Source organism: Salmo salar, chromosome ssa10 (genome assembly GCF_905237065.1).
Source record: "Salmo salar chromosome ssa10, Ssal_v3.1, whole genome shotgun sequence".
NCBI classification, from domain to species: Eukaryota; Metazoa; Chordata; class Actinopteri; order Salmoniformes; family Salmonidae; genus Salmo; species Salmo salar.
Window position 1 is genome coordinate 45,681,265 of NC_059451.1, and position 17,500 is coordinate 45,698,764.

General features: G+C 45.9%; 1 protein-coding gene across 4 annotated transcripts in view; it reads right to left on the reverse strand.

Moving 5' to 3' along the window:
• The window catches only part of lrp8 (low density lipoprotein receptor-related protein 8, apolipoprotein e receptor), a 501,836-nt gene that overhangs the window by 136,960 nt on the left and 347,376 nt on the right, over positions 1-17,500 (reverse strand). For all 4 annotated transcript variants that reach the window (XM_045687838.1, XM_045687836.1, XM_045687837.1 and 1 more), the window contains exon 4: positions 8,784-8,912. In XM_045687838.1, coding sequence (XP_045543794.1) covers positions 8,784-8,912 — 129 coding nt within the window. The remainder of the gene's footprint in view (positions 1-8,783; positions 8,913-17,500) is intronic.

A 17,500-nucleotide genomic window follows, 5' to 3' on the forward strand; every position in this document is an offset into this window, starting at 1 on the left:
CTCCCTCAGGACCACACTGCCTGTACACTACAGCCTACTCCCTCAGGACCACACTGCCTGTACACTACAGCCTACTCCCTCAGGACCACACTGCCTGTACACTACAGCTAACTCCCTCAGGACCACACTGCCTGAACACTACAGCCTACTCGCTCAGGACCACACTGCCTGTACACTACAGCCTACTCCCTCAGGACCACACTGCCTGTACACTACAGCCTACTCCCTCAGGACCACACTGCCTGTACACTACAGCTAACTCCCCCAGGACCACACTGCCTGCTACATTACAGCTAACTCCCCCAGGACCACACTGCCTGTACACTACAGCCTACTCCCTCAGGACCACACTGCCTGTACACTACAGCCTACTCCCTCAGGACCACACTGCCTGTACACTACAGCCTACTCCCTCAGGACCACACTGCCTGTACACTACAGCTAACTCCCCCAGGACCACACTGCCTGCTACATTACAGCTAACTCCCCCAGGACCACACTGCCTGCTGCATTACGGCCTGACAGTCAAATCATCTTCTGTATAAATAAATGAGAAACATATCGTTGCACTCTAAGTCCCTGAGACAGACAGGCCGCGGAGCTCTGCTGAATTGAACCTGACTTCTGTGGTGATCGTCGTTCAACATGAACAAATTAGACATTATTATTGAGCCTGAGAGAGCCTGACTCATTACCTGGGGACAGAGAGACACTCTGCTGCTTGAACAGAAATGACACACGACCATGCAAAAACACACAGGCACACAACAAACCAAGCCTATTGATGTGTGAATTCCGTGGTCAACATGAAAGCTACAGCCTCTCTCCCTATTTTCCCCCCCACTGCCTTTACTCCCCCGTTCATCTCTCCATTCATTCAGAAGTAACAGCACCACCATCCCCATCCTCCCATCCCAACTCCAGCTAGGAGCCCTGGGAGAGCATGGGTGCCTAAATGAACCTGATTCCACATTATCATAAATTAAAAGCTGCTAAACTTTCTTCAGAGGGCTTTTAAAATCAAATAAAGACCCTCCCAGCCTGGACCATGTATAATTCAACATATGGACAAGCTCAATTAGCAGCTTATTCCACAGGGAGGGGGAAATAGGGAGGAGAGAGGGGTGTGTGAGGGGGTAGGGGGATGGGGAGGTAGGGGGATGGGGAGGGAGGGGGAGAAGAGAGAACTAGAGCAGGAGCTAAAGGGTGGAGGCAGGGATGCGTGTGTGTGTGTGTGTGTGTGTGTGTGTGTGTGTGTGCTAGCTGAATCTCCTGTATTTGGCACACATCCAGTTTTCATTATAGAGGAAAGAGGAATGGAAGCCCACGTGTGCATACCGCGGTGTATTAACGTGCCAACAATACCTAACAATTACTATCTGAAATAACAGCTTAAACAATTCTGTACCTCCAAAATTTAGAGGAACAGGGTTTTTCTGTACGAAACACAGAATGATTCACCTTCCAGTTGAAGGAGTTGGGATACAGATCATCAGAGTCTGACAGTGTTCACAGTGATATGCATGCAGCCCCATATACTCCCTCTCTTAAATCATAGATCAAAAACCCATTTCTGCAGGTTATTACAGCTGGAGAGCCAGGATCACAGACAGACATACCACATCAGGCAGGAAATCAATTATCATCAGAACCTCCATGAAATATTTCTAAGATGTAATAACCAATCTTATTTTCCACTTCGTATATGGTTGTGATAGATAAAAAGACGATAGAAGGAACGTGCAACCAATATAAGTGCCCCCCGGTGTCAATACAATAGAAATGAAAAGGGAATGAGATATGTGACAAGTTTCCTTGATAGCCGTGTCATTTCAATGTGATGAATAACGATAGACAGAGGAGCTCCCTTTGTATTTCCATCCATTAGGGTGTGAGAGGATGTGATACAGGCTGAGACGCACGGCCGATTGGCTTGCATGACTACATCAACAACAGCTTTCATTACCCGTCTACAAACTCCCAAATGTAACGATAGAGAGAGATATACAGAGATCAGATTACTGTGTGACTATAGGGATACAGTATGGCTGAATACTGGCAACACACTATCAGTAGTGAATTGATTGATCCTAAGGTTAGCCTACAGCATTGATAGCTGTATTTTTTATTTATTTAACTAGGCAAGTCAGTTTAGAACACATTCTTATTTTCAATAACAGCCTAAGAACAGTGATTTAACTGCCTTGTTCAGGGACAGAACAACAGATTTTTACCTTGTCAGCTCAGACATTCCATCTTGCAACCTTTCGGTTACTAGTCCAACGCTCTAACCACCAGGCTACCTGCTGCCCCAACGTGTATGCTACTACTCTCTCTCTCTCTCTCTCTCTCTGAGGGAATGAAGGCTAAACACTAGGACTAAACAATAGGACTAACACTAGGACTAAACATGAAGACTAACACTAGGACTAAACATGAAGACTAACACTAGGACTAAACATTAAGACTAACATTAAGACTAACACTAGGACTAAACATTAGGACTAACATTAGGACTAAACACTAGGACTAAACACTAAGACTAAACACTAGGACTAACACTAGGACTAACACTAGGACTAACACTAGGACTTAAGACTAGGACTTAACACTAGGACTTAACACTAGGACTTAACACTAGGACTAACACTAGGACTTAACACTAGGACTAACACCAGGACTAAACATTACGACTAACATTAGGACTAAACACTAGGACTAAACACTAAGACTGAACACTAGGACTAAACACTAAGACCTAACACTAAGACTAACACTAGGACTAAACATTAGGACTAACATTAGGACTAAACACTAGGACTAAACACTAAGACTGAACACTAGGACTAAACACTAAGACCTAACACTAAGACTAACACTAGGACTAAACATTAGGACTAACATTAGGACTAAACACTAGGACTGAACACTAAGACTGAACACTAGGACTAAACACTAAGACCTAACACTAAGACTAACACTAGGACTAAACACTAAGACTAAACACTAGGACTAAACACTAGGACTAACACTAGGACTAACACTAGAACTAAACACTAGGACTAACACTAGGACTAACACTAGGACTAACACTAGGACTAACACTAGGACTTAACACTAGGACTAACACTAGGACTAACACTAAGACTAACACTAGAACTAAACATTAGGACTAACACTAAGACCTAACACTAGGACTAAACATTAGGACTAACATTAGGACTAAACACTAGGACTAAACACTAAGACTGAACACTATGACTAAACACTAAGACCTAACACTAGACTAACACTAAGACTAAACACTAAGACTAAACACTAGGACTTAACACTAGGACTAACACTAGGACTAACACTAAGACTAACACTAGAACTAAACATTAGGACTAACACTAAGACCTAACACTAGGACTAAACATTAGGACTAACATTAGGACTAAACACTAGGACTAAACACTAAGACTGAACACTAGGACTAAACACTAAGACCTAACACTAGACTAACACTAGGACTAAACACTAAGACTAAACACTAGGACTAACACTAGGACTTAACACTAGGACTAACACTAGGACTAACACTAGAACTAAACACTAGGACTAACACTAGGACTTAACACTAGGACTAACACTAGGACTAACACTAGGACTAACACTAGAACTAAACATTAGGACTAACATTAGGACTAACACTAGGACTAACAATAAGACTAACACTAGAACTAAACATTAGGACTAACATTAGGACTAACACTAGGACTTAACACTAGGACTAAACATTAAAACTAACATTAAGACTAACACTAGGACTAACATTAGGACTAAACACTAGGACTAAACATTAGGAATAACACTAGGACTAAACATTAGGACTAACATTAGGACTAAACACTAAGACTAACACTAGGACTAACACTAGGACTAACACTAGAACAAAACATTAGGACGAACACTAGGACCAAACACTAGGACTAAACACTAGGACTAAACAGTATGGCTAACTCAGGGTAAACTAGAGTCAACTAGCTGAGAGATATTGGACACAATCACTATAGTAACACAGGATGAAATTCCTCTGCCTGGTCTGTGATGTCATACCCTGCTGTGACTAGAGACCACACGTATCTGTTCTTCAGCCATCTCTCTGCATGTGTGGAGGGACAGAGAGAGGGGGTAGAGGGCAGAGAGGGGATAGAGGGGATAGAGGGGAGAGAGGGGATAGAGGGGAGAGAGATAGAGGGGATAGAGGGGAGAGAGATAGAGGGGAGAGAGGGGAGAGAGGGGAGAGAGATAGAGGGGAGAGAGATAAAGGGGATAGAGGGGAGAGAGGGGATAGAGGGGAGAGAGGGGATAGAGGGGAGAGAGATAGAGGGGAGAGAGGGGAGAGAGATAGAGGGGAGAGAGATAGAGAGGAGAGAGGGGATAGAGGGGAGAGAGATAGAGAGGAGAGAGGGGATAGAGGGGAGAGAGATATAGGGGATAGAGGGGAGAGAGGGGATAGAGGGGAGAGAGATAGAAGGGATAGAGGGGATAGAGGGGAGAGAGATAGAAGGGATAGAGGGGAGAGAGATAGAGGGGATAGAGGGAAGAGAGATAGAGGGGAGAGAGGGGATAGAGGGAAGAGAGGGGAGAGAGGGGATAGAGGGGAGAGAGATAGAGGGGAGAGAGGGGAGAGAGATAGAGGGGAGAGAGATAGAGAGGAGAGAGGGGATAGAGGGGAGAGAGATAGAGAGGAGAGAGGGGATAGAGGGGAGAGAGATATAGGGGATAGAGGGGAGAGAGGGGATAGAGGGGAGAGAGATAGAAGGGATAGAGGGGATAGAGGGGAGAGAGATAGAAGGGATAGAGGGGAGAGAGATAGAGGGGATAGAGGGGAGAGAGATAGAGGGGAGAGAGGGGAGAGAGGGGATAGAGGGAAGAGAGGGGATAGAGAGGAGAGAGCGGAGAGAGATAGAGGGGAGAGAGGGAAGAGAGGGGAGAGAGGGGATAGAGGGGAGAGAGGGGATAGAGGGGAGAGAGGGGATAGAGAGGAGAGAGGGGGAGAGAGGGGATAGAGTGGAGAGAGGGGAGAGAGGGGAGAGAGTTAGAGGGGAGAGAGGGGAGAGAGGGGAGAGAGATAGACGGGAGAGAGGGGAGAGAGGGGATAGAGGGAAGAGAGGGGAGAGAGGGGAGAGAGATAGAGGGGATAGAGGGAAGAGAGGGGAGAGAGGGGATAGAGGGGAGAGAGATAGAGGGGAGAGAGATAGAGGGGATAGAGGGGAGAGAGATAGAGGGGATAGAGGGAAGAGAGGGGAGAGAGGGGATAGAGGGGATAGAGGGGAGAGAGAGGAGAGAGGGGAGAGAGATAGAGGGGAGAGAGGGGATAGAGGGGAGAGAGGGGATAGAGGGGATAGAGATAGAGGGGAGACAGATAGAGGTGATAGGAGGAAGAGAGGGGAGAGAGGGGAGAAAGGGGATAGAGGAGAGAGAGGGGATAGAGAGGAGAGAGGGGAGAGAGGGGATAGAGGGGAGAGAGATAGAGGGGAGAGATATAGAGGGGAGAGAGGGGAGAGAGGGTAGAGAGGGTAGAGAGATAGAGGGGATAGAGGGGAGAGAGATAGAGGGGAGAGAGATAGAGGGGAGAGAGATAGAGGGGAGAGAGATAGAGGGGAGAGAGGGGATAGAGGGAAGAGAGGGAAGAGAGGGGAGAGAGGGGAGAGAGATAGAGGGGATAGAGGAGATAGAGGGGAGAAAGGGGAGAGAAATAGAGGGGAGACAGATAGAGGGGATAGGAGGAAGAGAGGGGAGAGAGGGGAGAAAGGGGATAGAGGAGAGAGAGATAGAGGGGAGAGATATAGAGGGGAGAGAGATAGAGAGGAGAGAGGGGATAGAGGGGAGAGAGATAGAGAGGAGAGAGGGGATAGAGGGGAGAGAGGGTAGAGAGATAGAGGGGATAGAGGGGAGAGAGATAGAGGGGAGAGAGATAGAGGGGAGAGAGATAGAGTGGAGAGAGGGGATAGAGGGAAGAGAGGGGAGAGAGGGGAGAGAGATAGAGGGGATAGAGGAGATAGAGGGGAGAAAGGGGAGAGAGATAGAGGGGATAGAGGGGATAGAGGGAAGAGAGGGGAGAGAGATAGAGGGGATAGAGGGGAGAGAGATAGAGGGGATAGAGGGGAGAGAGATAGAGGGGAGAGAGGGGATAGAGGGAAGAGAGGGGAGAGAGATAGAGGGGATAGAGGGAAGAGAGGGGATAGAGGGAAGAGAGGGGAGAGAGATAGAGGGGATAGAGGGGAGAGAGATAGAGGGGAGAGAGGGGATAGAGGGGAGAGAGATAGAGGGGAGAGAGGGGATAGAGGGAAGAGAGGGAAGAGAGTGGAGAGAGGGGAGAGAGATAGAGGGGATAGAGGAGATAGAGGGGAGAAAGGGGAGAGAGATAGAGGAGATAGAGGGGATAGAGGGAAGAGAAGGAAGAGAGTGGAGAGAGGGGAGAGAGATAGAGGGGATAGAGGAGATAGAGGGGAGAAAGGGGAGAGAGATAGAGGGGATAGAGGAGATAGAGGGGAGAAAGGGGAGAGAGATAGAGGGGATAGAGGAGATAGAGGGGAGAAAGGGGAGAGAGATAGAGGGCGAAGTGAAGATCATCGCCCCTCCAGCTTCAGACAGTCTCAGTGTGTGTTGGTCTATTTTAGGTTTGACCTCAGATAACACAGAAAACCTGTGTGTGTGTGTGTGTGTGTGTGTGTGTGTGTGTGTGTGTGTGTGTGTGTGTGTGTGTGTGTGTGTGTGTGTGTGTGTGTGTGTGTGTGTGTCAGATGAGACTGGTGGGAGGAGCTATACTGGCTCATTGTAATGGTTGGAATGGAATAAATGGAACAGAGTCAAACACATCAAACACATGGAAACCATGTTTGACGTTCCATTTATTCCATTCCAGCTATTACAATGAGCCCATTCTCCTATAGAATATCCCAGCAGCCTCCTCTGGTGTGTGTGTGTGTGTGTGTGTGTGTGTGTGTGTGTGTGTGTGTGTGTGTGTGTGTGTGTGTGTGTGTGTGTGTGTGTGTGTGTGTGTGTGTGTGTGTGTGTGTGTGTGTGTGTTCAGTAAAAACCTGTTTTCTGAGAGGCCCTTTTGTTTTCCCTAATGGCCTGGCAGGAAGCTGTTAGATCTGGTAAAGGTTATATGTATGATACATAATATCCTCTAAACGGGAGACGCAGGGAGATCAATATCTCTATAGGTCACATGTCTAAGCAGGGGGAAATCAATGCTGCTTTTATGGCTCTCGTATTGGGTGGAGAAACGCAAGGTGGACGATTTCTCTCAGGCCTGCCGTGTGGACGTGAGTGTGTGTGTGTGTGTGTGTGTGACATATAATGCGTGTGAGCAACACCTTGACAGCCTTCTCAATACAGACAGACAGACAGACAGACAGACAGACAGACAGACAGACAGACAGACAGACAGACAGACAGACAGACAGACAGACAGACAGACAGACAGACAGACAGACAGACAGACAGACAGACAGACAGATGACATTTCAATCTCAGCCATTCACAGAGACAAATCTACCCTACTTATGAGCTGCTGTAGAAACCTGCTTTTCCACTTGATCAAGGAAACGACAGTCTCACCCAGTGTCAGGGAGGAAACGACAGTCTCACACAGCGTCAGGGAGGAAACGACAGTCTCACACAGCGTCAGGGAGAATTGATCAAGGAAACGACAGTCTCACCCAGCGTCACGGAGGAAACGACAGTCTCACACAGCGTCAGGGAGGAAACGACAGTCTCACACAGCGTCAGGGAGGAAACGACAGTCTCACACAGCGTCAGGGAGGAAACGACAGTCTCACACAGCGTCAGGGAGGAAACGACAGTCTCACACAGCGTCAGGGAGGAAACGACAGTCTCACACAGCGTCAGGGAGGAAACGACAGTCTCACCCAGCATCAGGGAGGAAACAACAGTCTCACCCAGTGCCAGGAACAATTGATAAAGGAAACGTCAGTGGAGGAAACAACTCTGAAGTCTGAATGTTCTACACATCAACACACACCAACAACACTGGCAGCTGGGACTCAGAGCTAAAAATACCACACCTGCTATTTGTACCAACACCTTCAGCTCCTTAAACTATGTTTCTTCTCTCCACAAGCCGAAACAAATGATCATGAGGAACAGATACCTATATTCTCTTCACTCACGCTTTCATTACATTTAGTTTGTCTTTGTTTTTCTCTCAACAGAGGATCTAACCATTATTCTATTTCTCTCTCTGTATTTCTCTCTCTCTGTATTTCTCTCTCTCTGTATTTCTCTCTCTCTCTGTATTTCTCTCTCTCTGTATTTCTCTCTCTCTCTCTGTATTTCTCCTCTCTCTGTATTTCTCTCTCTCTCTCTCTCTGTATTTCTCTCTCTCTCTCTGTATTTCTCTCTCTCTCTCTGTATTTCTCTCTCTCTCTCTCTGTAATTCTCTCTCTCTCTCTGTATTTCTCTCTCTCTCTGTATTTCTCTCTCTCTCTCTGTATTTCTCTCTCTCTGTATTTCTCTCTCTGTATTTCTCTCTCTCTCTCTGTATTTCTCTCTCTCTCTGCATTTCTCTCTCTCTCTGTATTTCTCTCTCTCTCTCTGTATTTCTCTCTCTCTCTGTATTTCTCTCTCTCTCTGTATTTCTCTCTCTCTCTGTATTTCTCTCTCTCTCTGTATTTATCTCTCTGTATTTCTCTCTCTCTCTCTGTATTTCCCTCTCTCTCTGTATTTCTCTCCCTCTTCTGTATTCCCCCCGCCCGCTTCAGTCTTACCTGCGGAACACTGGTCCTCGTCCGCTCCGTTCTCGCAGTCCCTTTCGCCGTCACATCTCCATGACAACGAGACACACTTGCTGGTTGACCCCCCACAGTCAAACTTCTCAGGTGGGCACGTCTGTCGACCTATCAGTGGAGGGAGGGAGAGAGTGACAGCGAGAGAGAGATAGAGAGACAACACAGTCAGTCAATGAAACAGTCAGATAACACACACACACACACACACACACACACACACACACACACACACACACACACACACACACACACACACACACAACACACACACACACACACACTCAAACATGAACATAAACATACACACACAGCGTTCCTTCCAGTGAAACCGAGTGGAGCAGCGTTCTGAGGCTCTGCATCTCAGTGCTAGAGGCGTCACTACAGACCCTGGTCCGATCCCGGGCTGTATCATAACCGGCCGTGATCAGGAGACCCATAGGGTGGTGCACAATTGGCCCAGCGTCGTCCGGGTTAGGGCAGGGTTTGGCCGGGGTAGGCCGTCATTGTAAAAAAAGAATTTGTTCTTAATGTTGGGGCTAGGGGGCAGTATTGAGAATTTTGAAAAAAATATGTGCTCATTTTTAACTGCCTCCTACACCAACTCAGAAGCTAGGATATGCATATTATTAACAGATTTGGATAGAAAACACTCTGAATTTTCTAAAACTGTTTGAATGGTGTCTGTAAGTATAACAAAACTCATATGGCAGGCAAAAACCTGAGAAAAATACAAGCAGGAAATGAGAATTTTGTGGCTGTACTATTTTCGAGTCATTGCTAATAGATCACATAGTGACAAAGGATTCATTTTGCACTTCCTACGGCTTCCACTAGATGTCAACGATCTTTATAAAGTTGTTTGAAGCGTCTATGATGAACAGAGACCGGATGACAAGGAAGGGAAGTTGACGTCCCTGGGATGTCGTCACTTCATTATTGCGCACACATGCGCGTTCATGTGAGGCGAGACATTTTTCTAAACGTTTTTCAAGACACAGGAGAGGTCGGGTTGAAATATTACTGATCTTTCACGTTAAAAATGGCCCTAAAGATTGATGCTAAACAACGTTTGACATGTTTGAACGAATGTAAATATATATATTTTTTAACTTTTCGTGGTGACTTTTCCCTCCCCCGCCCTACATTTTGAGGAGCCTACTGAACGCGCTAACAACATGGAACAACTTGGAGTTATTTGGACATAAATTATGAACTTTGTCGAAAGAAACCACATTTGTTGTGGACCTGGGATCCCTGGAAGTGCCTTCTGATGAAGATAATCAAAGTAAGGGAATATTTACAATAGTATTATTGATATTAGATGGTTCCAAGATGGTGCTAACCTGTATAGCCTAGCCTATTGTTCTTAGCATAGCACCCCGTTTATTGCAAAGTGTGATTTCCCAGTAAAGTTATTTTGAAATCTGGCAATGCGGTAGCATTTACGAGATGTTAATCTATAATTCTTTGAATGACAATATTATAATTTACCAATGTTTTCGAATAGTAATTTTGTAAATTGTAACGCTGATTCACCGGAAGCATTTGAGGGAAATTTTATTTTGAATTTCACCGCCACTGTAAAATGCTGTTTTTGGATATAAATATGAACTTGATGGAACAAAAAAATGCATGTATTGTATAACATAATGTCCTAGGAGTGTCATCTGATGAAGATTGTCAAAGGTTAGTGCATAATTTTAGCTGGTTTTCTGCTTTTGGTGACGCCTGTCTTTGAATTGACAAAACATTACACACAGCTATTTTCAATGTACTCTCCTAACATAACCTAACTTCATGCTTTCGCCGTAAAGCCTCTTTGAAATCGGACAATGTGGTTGGATTTAGGAGATGTTTATCTTTCAAATGGTGAAAAATAGTTGATTGTTTGAGAAATTGAAATTATTAGATCCTTGCAGTTTTGAATTTCCCGCCATGGTATCTTGTCAATAAATCCCGTTAGCGGGATCAGAGCGGGAAGGGGTCCTCTAGAGGTTAACTGACTTGCCTAGTTAAATAAAGGTTAAATTAAACAAAAATACAATTAAGAAAGTATACCATTGTATCCTAGATTACATACTACCCTTCTCCCTCCCCCCACCCTCCATCCCCTCTCCACTCCTCCCCCGTTCCCAGCCAGAGAGGGCCCAATAGGACTACATTCTAGATAACATTACACACAGTGTCAAACGCTGCTCCATCAATTATACATTTTAGACTGCCACTGGCTGGCAACGCACCCAGCAACCCGCCATAGCAACCCCCCAGATCAATATATTGTGCCTGCTGTGAGATTATTTCATATAAAAAAAAGTCATTTCTTTTTTATTTTACATGATATTTTTTCAATGTTCGAGGGTCCTGGTGGGGGATAGACTGAGACTGTGTCTTAAATGACACCCTGTTCCCTATATAATGCACTACTTTAGACCAGGGCCCATATAAGGAATAATGTTGGTGTCCAAAATGGCACCATATTCCCTATATAATGCATATTGAGTGCCATTTTGGTGCTTATTTTTCTGTGCGTGTTTCAGCAGTGTAAGTGTTGCCAGGTTTTGTTCTATTCAGGTTCTGTTTGGTGACTTTGGGTTTAGGTAGGAATTGCCTTAGAGAAGCTGGCTTCTCATTCCTTTCTTCTCTTGGCCGGGCTCTATCACTTCATCTGGGTTCTCAGTGAATGGCTGGGTCTCACGTGAGCAGGTTTTAAATGTGTCTACTTTAAAATGTGTTTTTTGTTTTGCGTTTCAGGAACCAAAATGGAGTCTCTTCCTAAAATCCCATTTAACCATCAGAAGATGGGAGATGAGGAGCTGTGTGTGTGTCGGGGGGGGGGTTAAATAAAGGTTAAATAAAAAAATATATATATAGTATGTTCTGCTTCAATCTGTGGAGGCACTGACGCATCTTGGAGGATGCAGTTTATCTCCTCAATGCATCACTGACTGTAGTGACAACCAACAGGCTAAATAAACCACAGAAGAAAGGCACTACATCCATTGAGGTTTATACAGTACAATAGAGGGATTATTACTCATAGTCAATAACATAGTTGGCATAATGTACAAGACCCAAGGTTGGGAAACGAGCCGGGTTGCTAGTATGTTTCTGCTTTAGCCAATTTGTTGCATTATTGGCAACGGTGTACCAGTAGCTTAGAATGCAGAACAGTCTGGAAGCCAAGGAAGTCAGACCCTCTTGGTAATTCCCTGCCAGCTGATGGTATCATTAAACTGGAGATGAAAGTTGTCTTCAGGAAGGTTTCCTCTTGTCTCCTTCTGAAGGTCAGTGTTGAGCAGTGTTGGAACCTCAGGGACCTCATTGGATTTCTCTCTCTCCCTCTTTACCTCCCTCCCTCTTTACCCCCTCCCTCTTTACCCCTCTCTCTCTCGCTCTCTCTTTCTTTACCTCTCTCTCTTTACCTCTCTCTGTCTCTGTACCCCTCTCTTTCACTCTCTGTACCTTTCTCTCTTTACCTCTCTATATGTCTCTCCCTCTCTCTGTCTCCTTATCAGTAAGTGCTCACAGGTAGGCCTAGTGCAGTGTTGCAGACTGTGTAAGGTATATTGACAGGCTTATCGACAGTTTTTTGGACTGAGATCATAGTTACTCCGTGACTCCTCCTTCATGACTTTCATCTCACACAACTTTTTGAAGGTGGTTACCTAAAGCAGGAACACACATTGCGTAAGGCACACACACCCATCGTTACACACATACATTGTAACACACATACGTCGTAACACACTCACGTCGTAACACACTCACGTCGTAACACACACAGACAAGCAAAATACACTCACTCACACGCACGCACGCACAAACACCCACACCCACCCACCCACACACACACACACACACACACACACACACACACACACACACACACACACACACACACACACACACACACACACACACACACACACACACACACACACACTCCTCCCACCTACACGCCAATCATCTCCACTCTCTCTGTTAAAAACCTTGATCAGAGGTCCTCTACTCAGCTGGGCATTCATTGCTCTTTAGCTGAATTAATACAGCAGCCTGACTTTGTAAGATATTAATATTTAATCAGCTCTGTTCTGACACGGCGAGGCACAGAGGTAAAACACAGTGACCAGCTAACAACCAGCAACTACCTACTCGGCCTACAGTCGCTAAAGTGGTCTTCCTGTCTGGGTTGGCGCCCCCCCCTTGGGTTGTGCCGTGGCGGAGATCTTTGTGGGCTATACTCGGCCTTGTCTCAGGATGGAAAGTTGGTGGTTGAAGGTATCCCTCTAGTGGTGTGGGGGCTGTGCTTTGGCAAAGTGGGTGGGGTTATATCCTGCCTGTTTGGCCCAGTCCGGGGGTATCGTTGGATGGGGCCACAGTGTCTCCTGACCCCTCCTGTCTCAGCCTCCAGTATTTATGCTGCAGTAGTTTATGTGTCGGGGGGCTAAGGTCAGTCTGTTATACCTGGAGGATTTCTCCTGTCTTATCCGGTGTCCTGTGTGAACTTAAGTATGCTCTCTCTAATTCTCTCTTTCTTTCTCTCTCTCTGAGGACGTGAGCCCTAGGACCATGCCTCAGGACTACCTGGCATGATGACTCCTTGCTGTCCCCAGTCCACCTGGCCGTGCTGCTGCTCCAGTTTCAACTGTTCTGCCTGTGGCTAAGGAACCCTGACCTGTTCACCGGGCGTGCTACCTGTCCCAGACCTGCTGTTTTCAACTCTCTAGAGACAGCAGGAGCGGTAGAGATACTCTCAATGATCGGCTATGAAAAGCCAACTGACATTTACTCCTGAGGTGCTGACTTGTTGCACCCTCGACAACTACTGTGATTATTATTATTTGACCATGCTGGTCATTTATGAACATTTGAACATCTTGGCCATATTCTGTTATAATCTCCACCCTGCACAGCCAGAAGAGGACTGGCCACCCCTCATAGCCTGGTTCCTCTCTAGGTTTCTGCCTTTCTCGGGAGTTTTTCCTAGCCACCATGCTTCTACACCTGCATTGCTTGCTGTTTGATTTACAGCAAATAACACTGAAGGAGAGCCAGAGATCTCAGGAGAATTGTTGGTGGGTGTGGTGGTGGTGGTGGAGGTGGTGGTGGGATTGGTGGTGGTATGATTGGTGGTGGGTGTGGTGGTGTTGGTGGGTGTTGGTGGTGGTGGGTGTTGGTGTTGGTGGGTGTTGGTGGGTGTGGTGGTGGTGGGTGTGGTGGTGGGTGTGGTGTTGGTGGGTGTTGGTGGGTGTGGTGGTGGTGGGTGTGGTGGATGTGGTGGTGGGTGTGGTGGTGGTGGGTGTTGGGTGTGGTGGTGAGTGTGGTGGTGGGTGTTGGTGGTGGTGGGTGTGGTGGTGTTGGGTGTGGTGGTGGTGGTGGGTGTGGTGGTGGGTGTGGTGGTGTTGGGTGTGGTGGTGGTGATGGTGGTGTTGGTGGGTGTGGTGGTGGTGGTGGGTGTGGTGGTGGTGGTGGTGGATGTAGTGGTGGTGTTGGTGGTGGTGGGTGTGGTGGTGGTTGTGGTGGTGGTGGTGGTGGTGGGTGTGGTGGTGGGTGGTGGTGAATGTGGTGGTGGGTGTGGTGGTGGGTGTTGGTGGTGGTGTTGGTGGTGGTGGTGAATGTGGTGGTGGGTGTGGTGGTGGGTGTTGGTGTTGGTGTTGGTGGTGGATGTGGTGGTGGGTGTGGTGGTGTTTTGTTATTTGACCCACGTTCTCAGACTAAGCATCTATTATGAGTGGGGTAGAAGGGCGGAGTATGCGCTTGTATGCTAATGCACTTTTGATTAACTGCCTCCCTAATTCCCTTTCACAGGAAAGGGAGGAGAGCAGAGTTGCATATCATAGATAGCCCAACATCCACACCCACACGCATGCACACATCCATGACGAATGAACAAACCCACACACAACCTATGTCCATCTGTTGCTCTGGGCCTCGGCTAAAACGACTGTCCCTAGTGATTGATTCAGATAGCTCATAAGCCACTGGGCTAATGTAAAGATCATACATTTGCTGTTTGGCGTCTGTGTGTATGTATGAGGACAGAGAAGGAGAGTAGAGGACGGTGGTATGAGGTATAAAGTCACTGTCACACCACACTGTATGGATGTCATCACAGAGTGAGAGGGTGGACTCAATGGTTCTGTGATTATGGTGGGATGGATGATGGAGTCTAACATGGGGAGCAGCGCTGCCTGGTAATCATGCTACACACACACACACTCTCACACACACACACACACACACACACACACACACACACACACACACACACACACACACACACACACACACACACACACACACACACACACACACACACACACACACACACACACACACACACACACACACACACACACACGCACCCAGGGCAGGGAGAGGAAAGGATGCATGACTACAACAAAAAGCAGGTTTGTTTTATGTTGTAAAACAAAGCAATATAACTAAGTGAAGAATCCATTCAATAATGTTTCCTTTCCTACAGGCTGCAGTAACAACAGACTACCTCACAGCCATTGAAAAGCAGAATATCTTCATTATTCTAAACTGCCTCAGAAAATCCATTCAATTAGGTTCACTGACCAGTCATCCTGCATAAAACAGTGCATATCCCTATCATGAGTAGAACAGGCTCAGTGATAATGGAAAGTATAATGGGAAGTTGTTTATTTGATAGCGAGAGATACTGTAGCTACTACACTGGTCATGTTTTAATGCTGCGACAGGTAATCAATTAGGCCTAGGATAATGTGTGGGTTATAAACAGGTGATAGTCTGTGAATTAGGATAGTTAAACAGAAGTTTCAGCCTCAGGGATGAGGCGTGATGGTGTGATAAACACAGTGGCTGAAGTGGCAGTATGCGCACTGTAAACTTTTATCATATAGATAGCAGTAAAACTAAGACCTGTACAGTCCTCTCAATCAATCAAACACTGCAGCACTGCCTCTACCTGGGTTCGAAATGGCACCATCAAATCAAATGGATTCATCACATACACAGTTTACACCAGGTACACAAGGTGCATCAAAATGGTTATGTGCTAGCTCACTCAACAATGTAGTACATTAATCAATAATCAATAACAACAATGAAGCCTAGGGTTCTGGTCAAAAGTAGTGCACTACATCGTGAATAGGGTGTGATTTGAGATGCAGTCTCTGTCTGCTACGACGGAATCTCTACACAATGATCGACGGAACGATCCAGTGAGATGCCTTAAAGTTTGAAAAGCCCTGGGGAAGAGATGAAAGGAGAGGAAAGGAGAGAGGGAGAGAGAGAAAGAAAAAACAGGTGAGAGAAACAGGACTTGGAGAGAGGGACAGAGAAAGAGTTTAAAAAAAAGGATAGATGAAGAAAAAGGGAGAGGGGGAACACTATGTAAAGAGAAACGGACAGAAAGAGAACATGGATAGAAGTAGATGAAATCACAGGTAGGGACAGAGAGAAAACAATAGAGTGGGAGTTTGTGGTCGGATGACCAGAAGAGATGGTGTCTGGAGGGGGTAATATGTGTGCCGTCTCCCCCTGCCTGCCCTTCCTCCCTGCTGTGTGGGCCTAAACTCCCCTGCATCTCTCCCACACTCAGACTGGCTGAGTGAGTGAGATTTACTGCTTCATTAGCCTACGCTAACACAAACACACCCCACACCATGAATTATACATACACCAACACAATGGATGGATAGATGGATGGATGAATTATACATACACCAACACAATGGATGGATAGATGGATGGATGAATTATACATACACCAACACAATGGATGGATAGATGGATGGATGAATTATACATACACCAACACAATGGATGGATAGATGGATGGATGAATTATACATACACCAACACAATGGATGGATAGATGGATGGATGAATTATACATACACCAACACAATGGATGGATAGATGGATGGATGAATTATACATTCGCCAACACAATGGATGGATAGATGGATGGATGAATTATACATTCGCCAACACAATGGATGGATAGATGGATGGATGAATTATACATACACCAACACAATGGATGGATAGATGGATGGATGAATTATACATTCGCCAACACAATGGATGGATAGATGGATGGATGAATTATACATTCGCCAACACAATGGATGGATAGATGGATGGATGGATGAATTATACATACACCGTCACAACAGATGGAGAGATGGACAGATGAATTATACATACACCAACACAATGGATGGATAGATGGATGGATGGATGAATTATACATACACCGTCACAACAGATGGAGAGATGGACACATGAATATTACATACACCAACACAATGGATGGATAGATGGATGGATGAATTATACATACACCGTCACAACAGATGGATAGATGGATGGATGAATTATACATACACCAACACAATGGATGGATAGATGGATGGATGGATGAATTATACATACACCGTCACAACAGATGGAGAGATGGACACATGAATTATACATACACCGTCACAACAGATGGACAGATGAATTATACATACACCAACACAATGGATGGATAGATGGATGGATGAATTATGCATACACCGTCACAACAGATGGATAGATGGTTGGATGAATTATGCATACACCGTCACAACAGATGGATGGATGAATTATACATACACCAACACAACGGATGGATGGATGGATAGAGAGAGAGACAGATGAGGGAGAGAGAGACAGAAAGA